Raw genomic sequence first — 21,154 nt, forward strand, 5'->3', positions numbered from 1 at the left:
AAAGCAGAAGTTTATAGAAGGAAGAGAGGAAAGCACAACACATGGGCGAGAATGAAATGCGGAGGAAAGGGATGCGGAGAGAGGAACGAGCAGTGGAGAAAGAAGAAAAGGCGGAAGCGTAAAATGGAAAGTGGAGGAAGAGAATATGGCGGATACGGATGAGGGGGGTCGCTCTCAGTTTGCGCCGTCTAATGCGTGATGTGCCGTAGTAAAATATCAACGCGCAGAAGAGGAAGTTGATCATGCCGCCCACGCGCCTTCCGAGACGAGGCTCACGAGGCTCGGCAACTCCTCACTACTGTGAAGACCTGACGGAACTCACGGGTTTGTGATGGAACGGCGCAGAACTATGGGACAAAACAAGAGACAAGCACTGTCCTGAATAGCTCACGGATAGACCTCACCTTTCAGAACCAGGCATTGGTCCGGCACAGGAAGACATCTCCTACTTCTCAGACCACATACCTCCTTCGCGACAAACAACTGAGAAGGAGCTTCACAAGAGGAATGAACATGTGTCTGAAACTATAAAGTAGTGATTAAACGCCCATGTATATGTGTGCCTCTCTCAGGGTATTTACACCAGCATGTGCCAAAACCGAAACAGCTTAAGAGCTGTTCTCGCGCTTTGCATTACCGCTTATATTGTTATGGGGAGGATCCACAAGCGATAGCAGTCCGTGCCAAAACCTCACAGCCTCAAAAAATCTGGAGCATGGACGCTGCGCAAAATTTACGCTCGTGCGTATACCTGATCATCTGTGATGTTTTTCTATCTGCTTAGGACTACGACTCGGCTCATCCAGCAGTTCTGGTATGCAATCGTCTCGATTAATTTGTCATTTACTAAAATTGTAACAGGGGGTTTATTTAGAGGGCTTGGTGGTGGGAAATCAAAGATGGGGACTCTGCGAGCTATGCTCTTTCCACGATGCCCACTCTCGGCGTCTTCCTCGCAGTTTTTCACTAGCCTCACAAGGCTTCTCCCGGATCATTATCGACACTAGAAAAACTCATGCCGCAAACCAATAAACGCCCAAGCGGGCTAGACGGTCGTTATATCTTGGAAGGGAAGCAAAGCATTCGCAAGACTGACACAATCTTATCTGTGCGTCTTGTGATTCCTCTTTAATACTCCTCCAACGTCACAACTTGACGAATTGACATCTGCTGTGCATTTCCATTCCATGCACATTCTTAAACATCGCTTTGTTGAAGGGGCACTAAAAAAAGAGCAACCACCTTCTCGAGTGTTCTTACGAGAATTGGACACTTCTGTGCAATTTATTTTTATTTTTACGCTCTCTAGCTTATAACAACACCGTCAGCAATGCAAACAGCGTCTTTCTTCGCTTGCTACTGGTCGATTCGAATATGCCCTCAGTATCCTTTTTATCTACAGCTGAGCTTGCACCGTTCACACAGGTTGTACATGGACTACAGATTACGTTTTGCACTTACATTTCTGATTTCGGCGTCTGGAGAACAGCAAAAAAAAAAAAAAAAGTACAATACACGGAACTGAACTAAAAGAATTTCAGTCCTTTAGCCAGCGCCTTGATGACCTGCTGGACGGCCCAGAGTTGTTCCTCTTGATTGTCGCTCCCTGCGGCTGCTTCCAGTCGCGGCGGGATCCTCCCAGACTTAGCTTCTTCCTGGTACTTGCTACAATTCCACAGCATGTGTGCGAAGCCGGCCGTCTCCGTTCGGCAGACTCTGCATTTGTCTGTCGGGTGCGTCTCGGGATACATTCTATGCATCAGCGACGGGCTGGGGAGTGAGCCCGTCTGTAGCTGTCTGTAGGGAACCAGCGAGCCGGCCACGGCGAGCGGGGACCCAGGCCGCGCGGCCGGTGCCCAGAGGACGACGTAGGCCCCGTCCGGAGCGCGCGCTTTCTACTGCAGGCCCCGAATAAACGTTTTACCAATCCAATCCAATCAGTCCTTTAGTGCTGTAGAATAAGTAGGTCGTGCGGAAAACACCTATTTGCCGCTTTTAAACGAAAGTTTTATTTGTTCTCGTTGCTAGTTGCAAGAAAAAAAAAAGAAAAAAAAGCATTCACCTCACTCCGAATCAACACAGTTCCAAATGAAAATCTCTAAACTTTAGAGTCCACGAGCTATGACTGCATTGGCTGTCGATGAAGACAACCTGGTGTTGTTACGGCACTTCCGTGGCCTGTTCTTTGTTTTGCTCACATCATTTTTTTTTTTTTTTGCAGCGCTTGGTACTATTTGAACAGTATGCCAAAGAATCAGCACCAAATCACTAACCGATTTGTTTTATGGTATTCTCAGTGCTCTTTCGTGAAAACGGTTGCCAATGATAAATCATTCAACTTCCTCGTCACTAAAAACGCCATGACTAGCTGCGCGGGACCCTATAGTGGATGCCAGTGGTACTTTGTGTTTACATTCCTTCTTCAGACAACAATGCTTTATTAGTTATGAAACAGGCATCGCTTACATTCTCTACATGGAAATTCCACTGTCAGGATTCACTTCTTACGGGCAACAACTCACTCACATTGCGCATTCGAATGTAAGTGTGGTGACGTAAGGTCGCCCATGACCGTGTCCCTTGGATATCCTTGACCGTACGTCCCATGTAATGTCTAAAAATGTAGTAAGAAGCCACAAGAAAAGCAAATTCGAGACCAGCTTTCATCCAAAATGACCGTAAGGTCTGAAGGGTCAAACAAAAAACGCGTATTGCCGTACCTTCTAAAGCTGGGCTATTTCAAAAGCCTATCGTCGCCGACCTACGGGCCGTCGTGCGCACAACGACGACGCAAGAACGAATTCCCTCGCGACCGCGACTCGCAAATCCTCGTCCTTTGCAGTATATAGGATTTGCAGTCTCCCCCGCCCTCCTCCCCTCATCCCTAATGCACCTCCTCGAAAACAAAGAAACGCGAACACACACGACAAAGCCTAACCCGCGCCCGCTTCGTGGCGTCCCTCATATCTAAGCAGAGTGAGAAAACCCTGGATTCCGCTATACAAATAAAAAAAAAAAGAAAAAAAGCTGGGAGTTCCGATCGGGAGTTTCTGCTTCGTTCCCCCTTTTTCTCCCCCTCGCCCGAGCGGGCGAAGTGCAGAAAGCGAGAGTCAGGAAGCGCATCAGACGCGAGGTTGAATTGAGAGAAGGAGGCTTTCCGACGCGCACGCCGCGGCGGTCCGTGGCGTCGCCAAATGGGTCCACGTGACGACTCCATTTGCGAGGAGCTTTTATGCCGCCGCTGCTGCTTGCTATAGGGACATCCTCCCCTTCGTTCCCTCTGCACTGCCGGAGGCTCTCTGCGAGAGAAGACGCGCAAGTTCTACCCTCCCAGCCCCTCCTCTATGGAAGCGCTGTTGCGCGCTGGTGCAGATATATCATGGGGTGCATTCTAGCAGTAGCCTATATACATGCACTGGAGCAGCTGTACTAGGTTTTGTGCGCTGGGAGGGCGCTCTTTTATGCATAACGAACTGCTCCGCGCACAATTCACAGTTAGTTCATTTGGTGCGTGTGTGTGTGTAGTATCGCTTTTTGTGTGTGTGAGAAAGGAATTTTTTTTATTTTACACAGAGAGCTCGATAAATTTACATACACTGAATACACGTGCGTAAAGTCAGACCTGTTTGTAGCGAAACGAATAATGCCAGTTATAATAGTACCGATAGATCACACTTGTTTCAACTCGGTATGCGCAGCGCTACTTGTTCACTCACTCTTTGCATTCAATGCATTTATTTCTCAATAGGAACGGGAAATTATTTTAAGGCCCTCAATTTTCTTCGCATAACGATAAGTTTGGTATAATCTCCGATGTCATAGCCTGTGTTTGTATTAAGCATTACGACCCATTTTAAGTGTAACTTTTCTGCCAGTGGGTACTTTTTGAACATGCACACTTACCTCAATGCTGTAAACTATGATATCGATGAACTGAGCGGCGATTGTATGTCATTCACACTGTTGGACCAAAAACAATCTAACGGCGGCCGCAAGGAAGTAACTCTGCAAACACGGGGCTTTATAACTGCTGCACTATTTGTCTGCCGATGTATTAGATATTCCTAAGCTCTTCTGCGCATGCGCGCGTACAAGGCCCTACTGTACTCTGTCAGAATTTGAGGATAACCTCCATTCCGGCATTCCGCTTTTCGACGAGAAGGCCGCGTCACTTAAAGGCCTTACCAGCCCCATCAGACGAAATTCCATCGGCGACCGGCGTTGTTGAGGCCGACATGGTCCCAAAAAGATGACGCATCATGCCGCCGTCCGGCACAGCATACAGCTTTAAGCAGCTAGGTAACATAAGGCATGTGGCCAAGCGAGGCGAGCGCATTGCGTTAAGGCCAAGCGCATTCCAGTAGAATCAGATAAAGCCACGGGATGGAGCCACGGGGTGGAGCCACGGCAGTGACCTTTTATGACCAGGCTGGCTGCACAGATGAGAGCATGGGATGAGAGGCCAGGGCAAGAGTGTACTCAAGACGGAATAATAAGATCGGCGCGCGAAGAGAGCCGCGCTTAGTGTTCCCAAGATGCTCTGGTTTTCGCCGTCCCAGTGAAGCTCGAAGTTCTGAACGTCTGTGTGTCTTCGTGCACAACAAACTGCGCAAACTAAACATCCCGCACGAAGAAATTTATCGAAAGAAAGGCAGCGATGCAAAAAGTAATGCTTTCTTTCACATTCCCGCGCGTAAGCAGTCTTAAGTGCCTTTACAGTATTTTAAAGTAAGAAAATGCGATCAACAAAACAAAAAGTAATAAAATACATAAGAAACGAGAGAAAACACGATTCACGTAATAAATATTTATTTGATGTGCCGATATGTAATCAAATGGTGAAACACATATATCTCTTTTTACGCGATGTTCAGAGGGCTATTAAAGATAGTGTTCCTGGCTTAACAGTTCCAAAATAATGTCATGACGGATTACAGAAATATGAGGCAGGGTTTATTCACTTCCGTTATCACCTTGTAACTACTAAAAGTAGAAAGCTGGGCTAGTCGGTTAATATTGCAATTGTGACACATTATTCTAGCGAAGAAAAAAAACACATGGACGAAAGTAGTTCGTGCGCTCTCCTCTACTTTCGTCTGTGTGTTTTTTCGTCGCTGGAATAATGTCTCACAATTGATCTTGTAAGACGTTTTGATCACTTGCCAGTCCCTTCAGCTTTCGTGGTATTCGTAACTCTAACTTTGAAACAGTCATAATCAAGAAGAATATTGCACAAACTGGTAATGTTATAACAGCAAAGACCTCTTGCAGAATTACAGTGCCGGAGATATAGCGTCAATGCGAGACACTACAAAGGAAAGCAAGTAATGATTAGAGGACCTGTGCGAGCGCAGTTCGCAAAACAGGGAGGAACGACGGATAATTCTGTATTTCAAACGTACGCCCTGTAGTATTTAAATTGCATTACATTTAAAGTTTACATTTCAGACTAACAAACGATAGGAAACACTGACCTCTGTATAAAGACCACTGCCGGTCATAGTAATGACAGAAGTGTTAGGAAAACTCTTCGAGTCTTCGGGTTTCCTTGTTGCTATATTCATGCCCATTTAACGCACATCTGCGATGAGGGCTCAAGACCGTGCATAGTGGGTCAGCATTCTAATATTTTTCATTCCTGATTTCTGTTTTGTTAACACTAAATGGTGGCATTGCAGCGGATACATCGATGCCACTCTCTATTCAAACACTGAGCCGTTTTGAAATTTAATGCTGGAAGGCTAACGTTATTTGAAGTTGGTCACAGAGACGAAGTCAGACGCGTCGCAAATAACGGCTATGGACCTTGCGTTTTGTTCACGAGAGGAAGACTGTTTCATTCAACGATACCTCTAAAGTAATAAGGATATACTTGAAGCAATTATACCTTGGATTCACTCGTGCTATAGTCGGAGAGCATCACTACAGTGCAGAATAGCCTGCGAAAAAGCTGGAAATACAAACGAATGAAACAAAAAGGCAATAATAGCGTAAAGCCCTTTCTATATTCCAATAAGCTTTAGGCTGAATATCAGGCCAGCTTTTCAAGCGCATAAGGCTCGCATTTGCAACCCGCATCATTAGGGCTTCTCTTTCACCGCAACGTAGAAAATGGCCTTAGAGCAGAACCAACGCATGTATACTCCTCGATCCAACTGATTGGCCGGTGACAGAGCCTCGGGCTTTCCATGACGAATCGCTCCACCAATTGGCGACTGCCATTCCACTTAGCCTGGGATCGACCCCGCACTCCGGCAACACTACGCTACTGCTACGCAACTTTCGCATATTTCCCGACTCGCGCCACACACCAGTCGACGAGCGGGAACCGCATTGAACCATGTCTCGTAAACCACGCTTGTCGTGACATCGCTGGCTTGCCCGTCATTGCAGGTCCCGTGGCCCGCCGTCGCCTTTTCTCTCCGCGTTCCGGTCCAAAAGCCTCGGCTCCTTTGTGCGTCGCGCAGCATGCACCGACCGAGTAGCGACACAAAGACTTGAGCGGATATGAACGGGAACGAGCGACGACGGGAAAAGAAGCCGATCGAGAAAGCGGAGAGAGGCGGAAGACGTTCCTTCCCTCGCAGCAGCCTCTCCTCCTCCGCTCTTTAAAAGCCGCACAGAAAGACCGCGAACAAGTTAAATAACACTAAAAATCGCAGAAACAAGCATCTCGATCAGACGGCGGTGGTCCCCCCTTAATGGATGTAAAAAGGAGGGCCCCTGCGTGCTTTTTATGCCGCGCCCATGGCTCGCCCATGAATCCTCGGCTAAAAGGTTATGGAAATGTATTAAAATTTTAGAGGAGGGGACGGCCGCGTGAGAGTGTTATGTTAAACCAGCCGGAGACGCTTTTGTCGAGCCCCGTTTCCGCCACGCGTCAGCTGCTTTTGTATTGATGTTGTTTATTCTTTCTATTGAGTTTCTTTTTCTTTTCTTTTAACCCTCAGAAAAACATTACCGCTCATTCTGTCCATGCAGTTTTAAACGACAGTGGCGCATTAAAACAATGAGGTCCGACCGACGCTTTCAGTGCAGCCATAATGCGCCTAGGAGAACTTAACAGCCATGAATTATTGTTGTCTCGCTTAAAAAGTCCGCGTAATGTTCGAAAAGCGCGCTTGTACCGCCAAAGCTTCTTCCTTGAATTCGCGTGAGCGTTGTTTTTACGCTTAAATTTCTTACGAAGTATCGCATTTTAGCTCTTAGCTAGTGTGCCGAACCGCTTACATGTTCCTCTGCGAAGAACATTTTAAAACCCTATATTGTAATGAGAGCAATAACGTTATGTAATCTCTGCGCAGAAATAATAAAAACAAATAGATGACAGGAATACTTAATTATGCAGATGGTTGGATTCTATTTGTTTGTTCCGGTATGCTTTGACAACAAAAAATTTGAATGAAACTACTAAAGAACTGTGGAATCTACCCTGCCCAAGTTGTCCGTACTGTACGTGTAGAATGAAATTAATTTCGGCCACGCGCGGTTCTTTAATGTGCACTGACATTCCAGCGCTCTAAAATGTTGATAAAACGTGACCGAAGGAAAGGCAGCGCGTACGAATTATGTTTCAAAACTGAATTTAACACTAAAACCAATGCCAGCAACTAAGCTTGCCTTCCAAATGGTTATGAGTATGTGGACTTTTTGTTTGTCGTTCAGAGCTGCACTCTTCAATAATTTCTCTTCCGTGATTCTAACGACAATGTGCTGCTAGCTAAGAAAAGGCATCATGCATTCGTATTTTGTGCATAGTTTGCCAAACTATGCACAGAATACGAATGCATGATTCCTGTTACAACCGACATCAACCCGAAAGAGAAACCAAGTATTTTTGGTAAGGTCATCCGAGATAAGCGCAGACGTATGACACTCCTCTCTCCGCAATATCCAAGGGTTCCCAATCTCCTTCGGCGTAATCTTTTGCATATGGACAGAGCTGCTGCACCGTGAAACATTGGAAAACATCCGCACTCACTGCAGTGATCCTCAAGGCGAGGTTTTTGCGTGTTCATCATGGACTATCATACTCGGTTACGCAGTTTGCAAGTGCTTACAAATTGACGTAGATATAAAAAAAGTCTAGTGCTTGTTCGTGAATTTTTTCAGAGTTGCAATGCATTTCATCACTGTGTTGTGCGCGTGTGCACAGCGCTTGCATTCCTGCAGCATTTACTCGCCTTCTGTGATGGGACTTCACAAGACCTATGGAAGTGAACAAGAACCAATAGCAAGCATATTTGTGCGCGGTTTCATGCAACACTTCATGGACTGTGTGACACTGTCGCCTTTATTGAACGTTCTATTTTGTTTTGCCTTACCAATTCCCTAGTGAAAAAAAAAACCCTATGAGTAACAACAACCTCATACAAATTCTCATAATAAACTCATACAAATCTCATATCATATCACGCAAATTTCATTCAACTTATGAGAAATATATGAGATTGTATGACATTTGTATGAGTTTAGTATGAGAAATCTGTATGAGGTTATTGTGACTCATACGGCTTGGTTACTTTTTTTTTGTCGTTAGAGAAGGGAATGATCTTGTGCAGTGACCGTTGTCATTCCACTCATGCACAATGCACAATGCACTCATACGATCTCGATTTGTTTAGTTTTTGCGTATACGTGAAGTTCTTATTCGTACGAAGAAATGAGGCGCAGTAGATGTTCGCAAAGGCGTGAACACCTCCTACAACATATTTAATGCAAAGAAAAAAAGAAGATGCTTGAGCAAGGTTTAATAGCAACTAAGGCAAGGTGAAATGGTGATACAGAGGAACAGCTCCTTTCCTTTCAATCTATCTCGCGTCGTTTCCAAACCTTTACAGGATGTGAACTTGTCAGCATTCGTTGTCACAACAGTGACATTGAAAAGGACGCTTTCGTCGGAAGTGATGTCGTTCACTTGGCATTTGCGTGCAGTTGAAGACGACCCCGTGGAAAAACATCTTCATGTCGCTGCCGGTGTATGCCATCATCGTGGCCAACTTCTGTCGCAGCTGGACCTTCTACCTGCTCATCATATCGCAGCCAATGTACTTTGGACAGGTCTTCCACTTCGAGGTGGACAAGGTGGGCATCAGACGCGGCACGAGGGCTGCGCATGGTTTGGCAAGGGAGGAATATAATGCATTTGCTAGAATTCCACCAGGTGCTCAACGCAGACTAAAGAAAACTGGAGGAAAGGCGAAAATGTGCATAACATGTTTCGGTTGCAGAGACACCCGAAATGTCTATAATTTGTCAGGAGCGCCGCAATCTCGCTCGGTGAACTTGGCAACGCATCAAGACGATTCTCCGGCCGGCTACTCCGCTGTATATATATATATATATATATATATATATATATATATATATATATATATATATATATATATATATATATATATATATATATATATATATATATATATATAACGAAGATTGTAGGAGGCTCATGGTGCACAAGTCTGGGCGTGTTACAGTGCACACTTTCGAGCATCGGAGGGGACCGCAGTAGTTTAAACCAAAGCATTATTTGCTCTGACACCACAGCTAAAGCTCTAATGTTTGCGTTACTCGTTCGTAAATAATCAAAGTGAAAAACAAAAATTTTGCTTCTGAGGCTTCTGTTCTTAAAATAGTGTTGTAGAAATGCCATCCGTTTCATATTCGTCATAACAGCTTCAATTGTGCATCAGGAACGATTGACCTTGCCAATTCAGTATACAACGATTGTTGACCGCAGCCTAGCAGTAGCCAATCAAGCGACCTACCATAATGGTCGCCGCAGAAGTTGGCAAATTTTCACAGATGATAGGCAGGGGTGTGCGATGGCAGATTTCACTTTGGCGTTAGTATATATCAAGCCATGCTCTGTCGACTTCCCTCCTCCTGATCTGCAGTCAGGCCTTGTGGGCGCCCTCCCCCACCTGTGCATGACGCTGGTGGTGCCACTCGGAGGCCAGCTGGCGGACTACTTGCGAACCCGCCAGATACTCAGCACCACAGTCGTCAGGAAGATCTTCAACTGTGGAGGTACGCACGCGCGCTTGTTATTCCACGAAAATGACCATGATATGCTGTATTGACCTTAGTATCGGTGCGCTTTGCTCGTCACGCTCAAATGCCTCAGTGCCAAAACAACCTAGTGGAAATCATTCCATTTTTTTTTTTTATGAATAAAATGCTTTGCACTAATGGGGTCCATCCTTGTTCCGGCCCCTTTTCCCACTAATTGCCTCTTCTAGGTACTGTTGAAAAGTCCCCCCCCCCCCCGCCCCCCCCGTTCTAAATAAACTGTAAAATGTTAACAATTTCTGCACTTCTGGTAGAACCGCGGAGGGAATGCGGTGATGTACACGCCTGTGTAAGGGTAGTCAACAGCCGTGACCCCGGTTGCACTAATAGCTCAGTGGAGTTCTGTAGTCGACACGATCTCGAAGCGTCTGCCGTCGGTCGCAGTCACAACAACGTGAGCAACGGTATTTTTTCGCCGCCTTTCGTAATAGATCAAATCTTTAATAGAGCCCCGAAGACTAACTGAGGCTGCCCTGTATCGACAGAGATCGTCGAAAACGGAGCTGGCATGAGCGAGAAAGGATCAGAAACAAATACGAGGTGTTAACCATCACCGGGCGATTTCGCAAGTAAACTTCGTGCATCGGCAAACATTTTTTTTTTTTTTTTTAGAGCGAGGTCTCTATAACGACAGGTTTCGCCAAGGTCATCGGATGGGACAATTTGATCCTGAAGTCAGGACCTTTCAATTTGGTTTAAACTTAAGTAGGCCGCTTGGAACTGCGTTGACCAGTTACCTAAACGACCTTTGACTTTGATTTTCACTGCGTTGACAGATTACCTCAATGAGCTTGACTTTTGACCTTGTGTTTGGTATGACGCTTCAAGCTCTCTCCCTCTCTCATCTGTATCGAGGTTCAGGAGAGTTAAACCTTCATTTTTTACGACGTGGTTAAAGCGAGACTTTATGTCGCTCGGGGCAACTTGGGCAGCATGCGTCACGGTCCTCCCCACGAGAGTTCCTCTGGTAGGTAATGGCGAAAAAACAGTGAAAATATCAACTACATCTGCAACTCACCAAGGTAAAAGCCAAACTATTGTGATTTCGCACGTTATACTAGGTTTAGCCATGTTATATCTCTGCAATTCTTTCTTTTAAAGTCAAGTTTTCTCAATGATAAACACGCATTTTCTGCCGAACTAATGTCCACGTCAACTAATGCAATAGAGAAAGAGGCTGAAAATAAATTTCACCGAGAACAACACCTGGATGGCGTTCTTCTCAGTACCTATTAATTTTAAAAATGTTTCAAGAATATTAACTGTTTTAATGCTTAACCTGGAGATTCATTCAGACTGCTGACGCGGCTCAACATCGAATGCATGGCGCTATGAGGAAAATACCGGCTGAAAAAAAAAAAGCAAAAGAATAAACACAAACACAAGCACACATACGACCCGCGCACGACGCATGACACTAGGCCACGCACATTTCAGCAGTGTTCTCAGCTCGCCCCACGTTCCCTACATGACAGTAAACAAAGTAGCAGCTGGTCTCAGTCTTACTTTCATGGCCAGGCAGCTGAGCAGCCTAAGCTATTATGTCTCAACAAAAGTTGCAGTGCTGACCTACCCTTCATGGTGTAGCGCCGCGATTGCAGATGTGAAATGAAATACAGACTTAGTTTAATGACTTACTAAAATATCAAGAAAATAATGGCAATGTTGACGCAAGTTCGCGCATAAGATTAGGAAGTTGGTAGTGTAGTGAACGTGCTCGGCCGAATGGCTAGAGGCAGAGGAAGACGAGAAGTGCTGCTGCACGGCAGACCACGAGCTGCCAAACCAGTAAACCACTGGTGTCTTCCTGGCATGATTCCGTTAATTCTCTCAACGGTAGGGTCTAGAGAGCCTCGATGCAAAGGGCGTTTGCGTCAAGGGCTCCTACCGGGACCCTACCGTTGAGGAGACTGAATTACGCGCCTTCCTGACGGCTGCTAGTATCCTAACTCCTTCCCACTGATAATGTTACCTTCAGCTGGCACAGTAGAGTTTGTAATGAAAGGAATGGGACGTAATCTGAATAAATATATTTGTTGTTGATGATATGACACACGTGTGGCGCTTACACTTTCGCTCGTTTTCTCGCACCAGGCTTCGGCATGGAGGCCGTGTTCCTGCTGGTGGTGGGATACACTCGGAGCACTCCCGTGGCCATCTCAGCCCTAACCCTGGCCGTGGGCTTCAGTGGTTTCGCCATATCAGGTTCGAATGTAGTTAGATATAACGAAAAAAAAAGGGATTTCCCAGATTTCTTTGCACATATCGTTACATTTTTTTTTTCTTCTAATGAAGCAGCTGAACACTCGAGGCTCAAGAAAAAATTAAACAAATCGAGGAACTGAAAGTTCTGACCGAGTTCGCAATTTTATTTGCTGTGCCCTCTCCTGAGAGACTTCGTAACATAAGTCAAGTATAGAGTGAAAAGACGAACACACAATCAACCATTTATTTACGCAAGCAAGAGTGGGTTCCCATGCAAGAATATCCTGTGAGACATTGTTCGCCATTTATTGGAAAAAAGATGTATGGTCATCATCGCGACACTCTTCCACAGCTGTCTGCATCTTGCTAACCTTCGGTACACTGTGACATCAGGAACCTATTGCGACATCAAAGTAAATTTCTCCAATTTATTATTACACAGCACTACACCACTAAAACTTCGCCTCCAGAGTAGACAACTTTGCCATCCTCGCATAGCGTATCATAAATAAAATCTCTCGCAGCAACGTCACGCCAGTATAGATGCTGTGGAGACATTGACTGCTCGCTCTGAATACGAGTAAGAAACGAAGTATACATAGGTTCGCCGTAAGACGCCACATCTGGGGTGCCTTATGACTCCATGTGTCCCAAGCTAACCGCCTTCTAATTAAAAAAAAAATGAACTGGACGGGTCAAACTTGGCTTAGACTCACAACCTGTCATTCAGAGAAAGCGTGGCTATCGCTGTAGAAGCGATGCTTATCCTTACTGTTTCGGTCCTGGTGTTCGATGGTCGCAGGTTTCAATGTGAACCACCTGGACATCGCTCCACGGTACGCCAGTATCCTGATGGGGCTGTCCAATGGCGTCGGCACGCTGGCCGGCATGCTCTGTCCCATCGTGGTGGAGTACATCACTGACAAGAAGGTAACCGCGAGAAGCAAACGAAGATTTTAAAACATTCCGACCACCTCGAGCAATCCAAACAAAAAAAAAGTCTGCCTCGTCTGGTTTCTGTTGTGTTTGTAATTAGAACTTGGTCCGATTTAAACCTCACTGAGTTCGCAGAAAGTGTGGTTTAACTTTGGTTAACCCTGGAGGGAAGCGGAAGCTTCATGCGCATGGCTACGCTCATTGCCAAGCTTGGATTAAACAAACACATTGTGAAACAGTTTCACTTGGTTTCATCTTTATTGATACTGTTTTAACTTGGTTTCACCTTTATTGATTCCTACAAAAACGCTCCGATGGTACGTAAAGTAGTGTCTTGGTGTTTACTTGGCATATGCTATAGTTCGACGTAACGGGGTTTCGTTGTAAGCACGAGGTCTAAACTGGCTCCCCACTGCGTGGTCGTGCTTGATAGTGTTGCGAGACGCCAGTTTTCACCTTCAAGTGACCTTGACAAATATTGCACCTTCCCTTTCTTATAAACTAATTTACAATTGAAGCTGAATGTTCACTAGGTTAGGTAGAGCTGGTCTTCACGTGGCACTAAATCTGACCTTGAAGTGACCTTGACCTATCGCAGTGTAAGTCTTTCTTTCCCCAAAACCTTAATATGGAGGCGAAACGAGGAGGCGTCCATGTGCTGCGCGATGTCAGTGCACGTTAAAGATCCCCAAGTGGTCGAAATTACTCTGGAGCCCTCCACTACGGCACTCCTTTCTCTCCTTCCGCTTTCACTCCCAAGTTCCTCCTCTCCCTTACGGCGCGGTTCAGGATTTTCTTCTACCTTCAAAGTTTTTCAAGGTCAAATTTGCTTTCAAGCTGACGGCTTAAAAACCTGGCGTAGTGAAGATTTCTCTTCAAAACATTGTCGAGCAAAGTTTAGGGCCTTAGCGCATTAATCAACGAGTGCTGGTAAATATTTGCCGTTGAAATGTGGGCCATTGTAGAATGCTGAAGATATAGGCCGGGGGCACAGGCGGTGGGCTTTGCTCGCCATTTTTGATCTTCAGCACAGCAACGATGTAAAGCCGCCGGAGATGTTCGCTTCGACAGCCGTGCCACGCCGCAGGCGCACGGCTGTCCAAGCGAATGCAGTCACAAGTTGAAATGTTGGCTTTTTCTTGCAAATGCGTTCGTGGTCATCCATTGGGACTGAGTTTAATAATAACAATAATAATAATAATAATAATAATTAGTTCAAGGAAAGGAAAGGCGCAGTATCTGTCACCACTTAGGACACCTGCACCGCACCGTATGGGAAGGGAGGAAGGTGGGATTCAAAATGAAAAGAAACGCAGTCGCTGGCGGTCAGGTCGGTCTTCCTTGTGCACGAATGGAAGCTGATGAAGACGTTGTTGTTGTTGTGGCTGTAGGAAGAAGGAAAAGAAAATGCACGGGCCTGCTACTGGCTCTGCAGCTGAGCCACCTCCGCTGCCTCGTGCAGATAGAAGAAAGAAAAAGCAGAGGGAAAGAAAGACGCGCGCCGCAACAACAGCCGTCGTCCACCACCAGCGGTGGCGTGTGCAATGACGGCCTACAACAGATAAAAATTCGGTGCCAGGCCAACCCCCGCCGCAAGCAGCGGTGACCCACCTGCACCAGCCCCATAAGGGCAGAGCCCGTCTGATGAAGACGGCGACGCGACGCATAGCGCGAGGTGTCTGTTTAACATGCGCGTTATGTATTAGGTAGGAAGGAAGTAAACTTTGTTATACGATTAGAAAGAAAACGTAGGGGTTGCTCAGCACATGCCTTCGAGACCATGAGGAGGAGGAGGAAACAACTTTAATGAAATGCAGTATTAAGCGCCGAGAATGTCCTGAACCAGGGTCACTAAGGCCAACTGGTGTTCAGCTGGTCAGAGAAACTGATTTATTTATAGGAAAGGAAAGGCGTGGTAACTGTCTCACTTGTTTTTCTGTGGACACCGCAACCACGCCGTAAGGGAAGGGAGGAAGATGGGAGTGAAAGTGGAAAGAGAGAAAGAGGAGCCGTAGTGGAGGGCTACGGAGTAATTTCGACCACCTGGGGATCTTTAACGTGCACTGACATCGCACAGCACACGACGCATCTTCGTTTCGCCTCCATAGAAGCGCAGCCGCCGAGGTCGGGCTCGAACCCGGGTACTCCGGCACAGCAGTCGGGCGTCTTACCACTGCACCACCCCGGCGGGGCCAGCTGGTCAGAGGCTCGCCAAGCAAGCTACGTTGGGGGAGAAGGGTGTGTAAAGTAAGATGACCTAATTGTAACAGGGCAGGAGGACATTCAGTGTTCTAAGTTAGCATAGCGTTCACGAAGATCCCTGGCGACCCATGCAACGGCTCGGGATTGAATGTCCGTGGAGATTGGTTGGTTCACAGGAAGGGAAAGGCGCAGTATCTGTCACACCCCGGCGGGGCCAGCTGGTCAGAGGCTCGCCAAGCAAGCCACGTTGGGGGAGAAGGGTGTGTAAAGTAAGATGACCTAATTGCAACAGGGTAGGAGGACATTCAGTGTTCTAAGTTAGCATAGCGTTCACGAAGATCCCTGGCGACCCATGCAACGGCTCGGGATTGAATGTCCGTGGAGATTGGTTGGTTCACAGGAAGGGAAAGGCGCAGTATCTGTCACACTTGCTCTGTGGACACCTGAACCGCGCCGTAAGCGAAGGGAGGAAGGTGGGAGTGAAAGTGGAAAGAGGGAAAGGGGAGCCATAGTGGAGGGCTACGGAGTAATTTCGACCACCTGGGGATCTTCAACGTGCGCTGACATCGCACAGCACACGGACGCCACTTCGTGTGCTTTGCGATGTCAGCGCACGTTAAGGATCCCCAGGTGGTCGAAATTACTCGTTGTCAATAAAAAAAAGTGTGGGAGGGGGGGGGGGGATAAGTTGCTCAAATCGGCGTCCAGAGAAACTCACCTGTGCCCTTCACCATAGGTTTGGAATAACGTTCGCAGCTATATGCCATTTTTCACATATTCATTATATTTATTATGCGCATATCACATGGAACGTGACGTCCCAATGTGACCACAGCTGAGTGTCATTAGTGCCTCGGGGTTTTATGCTAGACATTTTTCAGCAATCGATCTTTCGTTCTGTGCACGAGAGAAAATCTGAAAATATTTGTGTGAACGTATAAGAACGCGACAAAACCCGCCGCTGTCATTTGAGTTTAAATCAGTGAATGTTTCGAATAAGAACTTCAGGCCAGGTGAGAACCGGAAATTGGTGCCCTTATGCCATCGCGCATGCGCAGAACACAAGACTGTGCGCTAGTAAACGATATGGGGGCTTAACTCCCTCATCGCTTTTCTAATGAGAGCCGCTACTAAACATTAAGAGATGCAGCTCACGCTGAAAAATATCTCACCAGAGCGAAATATTCATCGGAATGCTCCTTTAAAACCAGCCCCGCACGTATTGAAATTATTCGACACCAATCACGTGTTATCGCTTGGGGCAAACTTGACATCTCGAAAAATTACAATATGGATTATTAATAAACGTTCAGAACTGGGCGTCCTCATAGAATCTAAGTTGAGAAGTCGTATGATAACCCGTCACTGTACCAGGTAGTCATTAACCTATGTTAACGGCTAGCCTGTTAACCGCCACGTTACTAATTCTCCATCTATATCGGCCGGCACACTGTACAGATCCACGGCGGGGACGACGCGTCCCGCTGGGAGAAAGTGTTCCTGATTGCGAGCCTGATCCACTTCGGCGGTGTCATCTTCTACGCCATCTTCGCGTCGGGAGAAAAGCAGGCGTGGGCGGAACCACCTCGCGAGGAGGAGGGACCCTCGTGGAACCCGCTCGAGAACGCCTTCAAGGTATTCTGTTAGGCCCTCTGCTCCGCTTGTAGTGCTTGGCGGAATATTTTCAGCTACCCAGCACGTATACTCTACCATTTCAATGCCAGTCCCATCCTGCGCTTTTCGGTGGGAACATATTGGACGTCTCGGTTCATGTGGCAGCCGTTGTGTGGCGTTAGTTGGAAAGGGCGGTGACAACTCATGCAGTGATATCGCGAACTGCTGGCATGGCTGGCGAATGCTTCAACACTAGTGACGCTTCACGAATAGGACACCAAAAATGTTTTTGTTCATCCCGCAGTACAAACCTTAAAGAGGCTCTCCCTAATTGTCCCCATTTGCACCGTGCACAGGGAGGCTAGCTAGGGAAAAAAGAGAGTTGGAAAGTGTCAAAACTGTACCTGATGTTGATCCTTTATTTTTGTTCTATTCAATAAGTTATTATCCAGGAAGAAAAAAAAAAGAGTAATGGATAATGATCGCCCATTTCAGCGGCCAGCTTCGATACCATCTGGCTGGTTTCAGCATTTAATTACTCCAATTTATTCTCCACCTTCCCTCTCTTAGGAGGACTCAACAGCGAACAGTGCGACGCAGCAGCAGCAGTCCTTCCAGCGCCAAACTTCGTACGGCGCCACGGCCGAGACAAACTTCCCCGTGTACGAAACTCGTGAGGAACGGGTACAGGAACCTTCACGGGACGTCTACGACCAGGGGGACTTCTAGCCGGAGAATAAAGGGTGCGTACATGACATGAACTCTGTCTCTTCACAAACACTGATCGCATGCCAGGGAAACAATTAGAAATAGCCACAAGCTTACTGATGTATCATGTTGTTGGCGGTGACCTGGTAACCGTCTTGTATTTCAAAAACATGAAAATTAGTTTCTTCCGCTGTCGCGTGAAAGTGGCTTAGGCATGCCGTACAGCACTCGGTGAACAGTTATTGCTTGCTGATTATTGTTGTTACTCAAGAGCTTCAAATCGTAAAACATTTTCTGAAATAGTCTGCTCGGTGGTATAATGACGGGTTCAGCTCGAACCTTCCCTGTGCTGGCAGTCACAGTAGCGAAGATTCACCGATGATGAAATGTTTGTTTGATAAACTTTCTGGAAGCACCATTCATAATTTTGGTAAAAACATGGGCTCCCGTTTTTCTTCCTAACTCTCACTCTCTGCCATTGGGGCCTCGAAAATATAATATTAATAATAATAGTAATAATAATAATAATAATAATTGTTTCACAAGAAGGGAAAGACGCTGTCACACTTGTTTCTGTGGACACCTGATCCGCGCCGTAAAGGAAGGGAGGAAGGTGGGAGTGAAAGTGGAAAGAGAGAAAGAGGAGCTGTAGTGAAGGGCTGCGGAGTAATTTCGACCAACTGGCGACCTTTACGACCTTTCATAATGCGTCGAAGTATGCTTTCTTGCGTTGCACGTTCTCCTTAATAAGTACATCAATGAACGTTTGTAAGCCGAAGATTACACCACAAAACATATGAAATGGGGTTATATATTATGTTTAAAAATATGCTGTTCGTCCATTGATGGAGCATTTGACATTGAGGAAGGCCCAGTTTAAGATTTAAAAAATACATATTTTCCTGTAAAGCGTGTTTTGCCTGCATAACTCGCGTGTCATGGAGGAAGCAAACCTCTTCTATGTAGGTGAAACCCAGGTTAGTTTAAGCGCGTCTCTTCGTCAACCTTCCTTCTTGGTGGCCGAAGTGTTGCTTAAATTTATTCAGAAAGAAAAAAAAAAACTAGAATTTCTCCTCCATTTTCCAGCGGACGGGTACTAAGACGTGGGCGGCGGCGCCAAGACGCCGCAAAGCCGAAAGCGCAGGGAGCGACGGAGATGAGGACAGCAGCTAAGAGGGAAGAACCGCAACGACCGCCGAACAGGACGCCTGCGGCAGACCGCACGGCCCGACTACCGCGGTCGGCGGCTCGAGGAATGACGAAGCACCCGGCTCGGAGACGACAAAGGCGACGACAACAACGACGGCGAAGGCAGAAAGAGACGCACACACATGCAACTGCGCCTGTCACAGCTTGTTTCCTGCCCCCCCGCCATGATCACTCGGTTAGGTTTCACTGCTCCTTTTTTTTTTTTTTCTCGTTTCTTTCTCGGCAGTGCAGAAGGTGTATTGCACCGAAGGTGTACAGGGTCAGGTAGACCTGCTCACATTGAAAATGTCTTGTTTCGGTCGCTTGTTTAGGAAAACAAAATATCAGGAAGAAAGAAGAACTGTATCCACCGGCAAGTACGTCTACGCTGATGAAATTGTAGGCACGTGTGGTAGTTTTAGACGATCCAGTGCCAGAGAAGGAACAGGAAAGTATAAAGCAGTAACTTTGTACACGGTGGGCCGACACGGTGGCAACAGTGCACGCTGGGCCTAATGTTGCTTTACACCAGTTCACGCGCGGCTCAGTTGAGATATGTAGATAGCTTTCACGCAAAAATACACGCAACATGACGCGTTCCTTGCACCTACTAACAGCTCAGGCGAAGAAAAAAAACGCAAAAGTTTTCACTGCATTTCTGGAACAGGTTTTGGCGCAAGTTGTTTTCACGCGTTTTCCTCGATTTCATTTTTATTTTCTAAGACGGCGGTCAACTGAGTTGCTTTCTACTTATCTAGCCTGTGTAGTGTCGTTAAAGTGTGCATCTGCCATCAACGTCCGTGTCCGCACTTTTCGAATGCGCCTGAGCTCATCGCTGACGGTTGGATAAAAAAAAAAAAGAAGAAAAAAAAAAAGCTCAAGTGCGAACTGTCCCGGTGAGTATTACAGTAGGCATAGCAGTTCAGCCCTGAGTTCGGCCTTAATCTCGATAGAAAACTTACTGCTTACACAGCCGATATATAATGAATCGACGTATTTTGTCGCCTTCCGAGCATGTCAAGACACACGCATCTTAGGAATTCCAGTACAAGTTGACGTAAATGTTTGTAGATTATTTTCCTCTTTCTCCTCGAGAACATGTCAAGACTTAGGCAGCAAAACATGAAAGAGCTGGAGCCTTTGAGGAAGAGTAAGAAATGTTTCTGAACGCAAGCTTCACAAAGACGTCGCCGACAAGCGAAATAAACACACACGATGTCATCAAGATGAAAAAATAAAAAAAAAATCTGCTGTAGCAGCTCGAAGGAATAAGAAGTGCCAGGGCGGTATTGTGGTATAATGCAGATGAACATTAATGTAATGAAAAAAATGATAGACATACATAACCGTGTTAGGAACGGTCGCGCTCATGTGTATAGAAAAACAAACAAAAAAAAAACATGCAGACAGCCCACGCCACCAAGTTCTCCGACCCACCAGGATTCGTTTATAAGGTTGTTGCCGTTTAAGGCTTCGACTAAACAAAAAATGAATCAGAAGAAACGCGGTTTAAAATAACAACAAAAAAAAAGTGGTTGTGCCATCACTGACCTCCTTCCAAGAACGCCTTCTAATCAATATCCGTGTCTAAGGTGTGCCGCTGCGGCTGCCTCCAGAATCACTATGAAGTTGACGCCGCAGGTCATGACAGTTTCGTTTGACTTGCACACGCTACCGCAAGCATCGGTTCCTTAGCGCATCGGTCTTGCAAGGCTTGACAGCAATGCGAATTTGTACTAGCCGCCGCGGTATAGATTACAGTGATTGTGAAGGCCAGTAACCCGGTACAAAGCGAGTACGTCAGAGGAATATAGCTATCGGAAGAAAAAAGAAAAGAATATGACTTACCGGCAGGTGCTTTCTATCAAAGGAGTCCAAAATTTTACTAGTGGTTTAGCAAGCCGGCCAATATCCAAGGAACATGCAAATTTGCCTTCCTTCAAGACCAGAGGCGTTGTGACAGAGCAGGCATATCCAGCCAGACCGTTTTTGTGCCAGTGGCGGACGCCAACCCAATCTTCATTTGAGAAATTTATGGTGGAGTACTCTTTAAGGTGAGAATACGCCACGCATTTGGCTACCGCCTTCATTTGCGTTCAAACTCCCACGTTGGGAACATTCAGCTACAGTTGTAACATTAACGTAAACTACGCGAAAAGAAAGACAATTTTCCGGAGTATTAGTTCATTTCTCTTACATAATTTGCAAAGGACTACTGAGGCTTATACGT

General features: G+C 46.3%; 1 protein-coding gene across 1 annotated transcript in view; it reads left to right on the plus strand.

Moving 5' to 3' along the window:
* LOC146191734 (vesicular glutamate transporter 1-like) overlaps positions 1-19,166 on the plus strand; it is a 163,567-nt gene extending 144,401 nt beyond the window's left edge. The window contains exons 9-15 of the mRNA XM_084602236.1: positions 8,935-9,084; positions 9,897-10,029; positions 12,166-12,276; positions 13,079-13,206; positions 16,873-17,049; positions 17,599-17,771; positions 18,823-19,166. Of these exons, the coding sequence (XP_084458362.1) occupies positions 8,935-9,084; positions 9,897-10,029; positions 12,166-12,276; positions 13,079-13,206; positions 16,873-17,049; positions 17,599-17,757 (858 nt within the window). The 3' untranslated portion in view covers positions 17,758-17,771; positions 18,823-19,166. The remainder of the gene's footprint in view (positions 1-8,934; positions 9,085-9,896; positions 10,030-12,165; positions 12,277-13,078; positions 13,207-16,872; positions 17,050-17,598; positions 17,772-18,822) is intronic.
* The last annotated feature ends 1,988 nt before the right edge of the window (positions 19,167-21,154 follow it).

The sequence above is a fragment of the Amblyomma maculatum genome, chromosome 4 (genome assembly GCF_055883805.1).
Source record: "Amblyomma maculatum isolate TAMU_Amacu chromosome 4, ASM5588380v1, whole genome shotgun sequence".
NCBI classification, from domain to species: Eukaryota; Metazoa; Arthropoda; class Arachnida; order Ixodida; family Ixodidae; genus Amblyomma; species Amblyomma maculatum.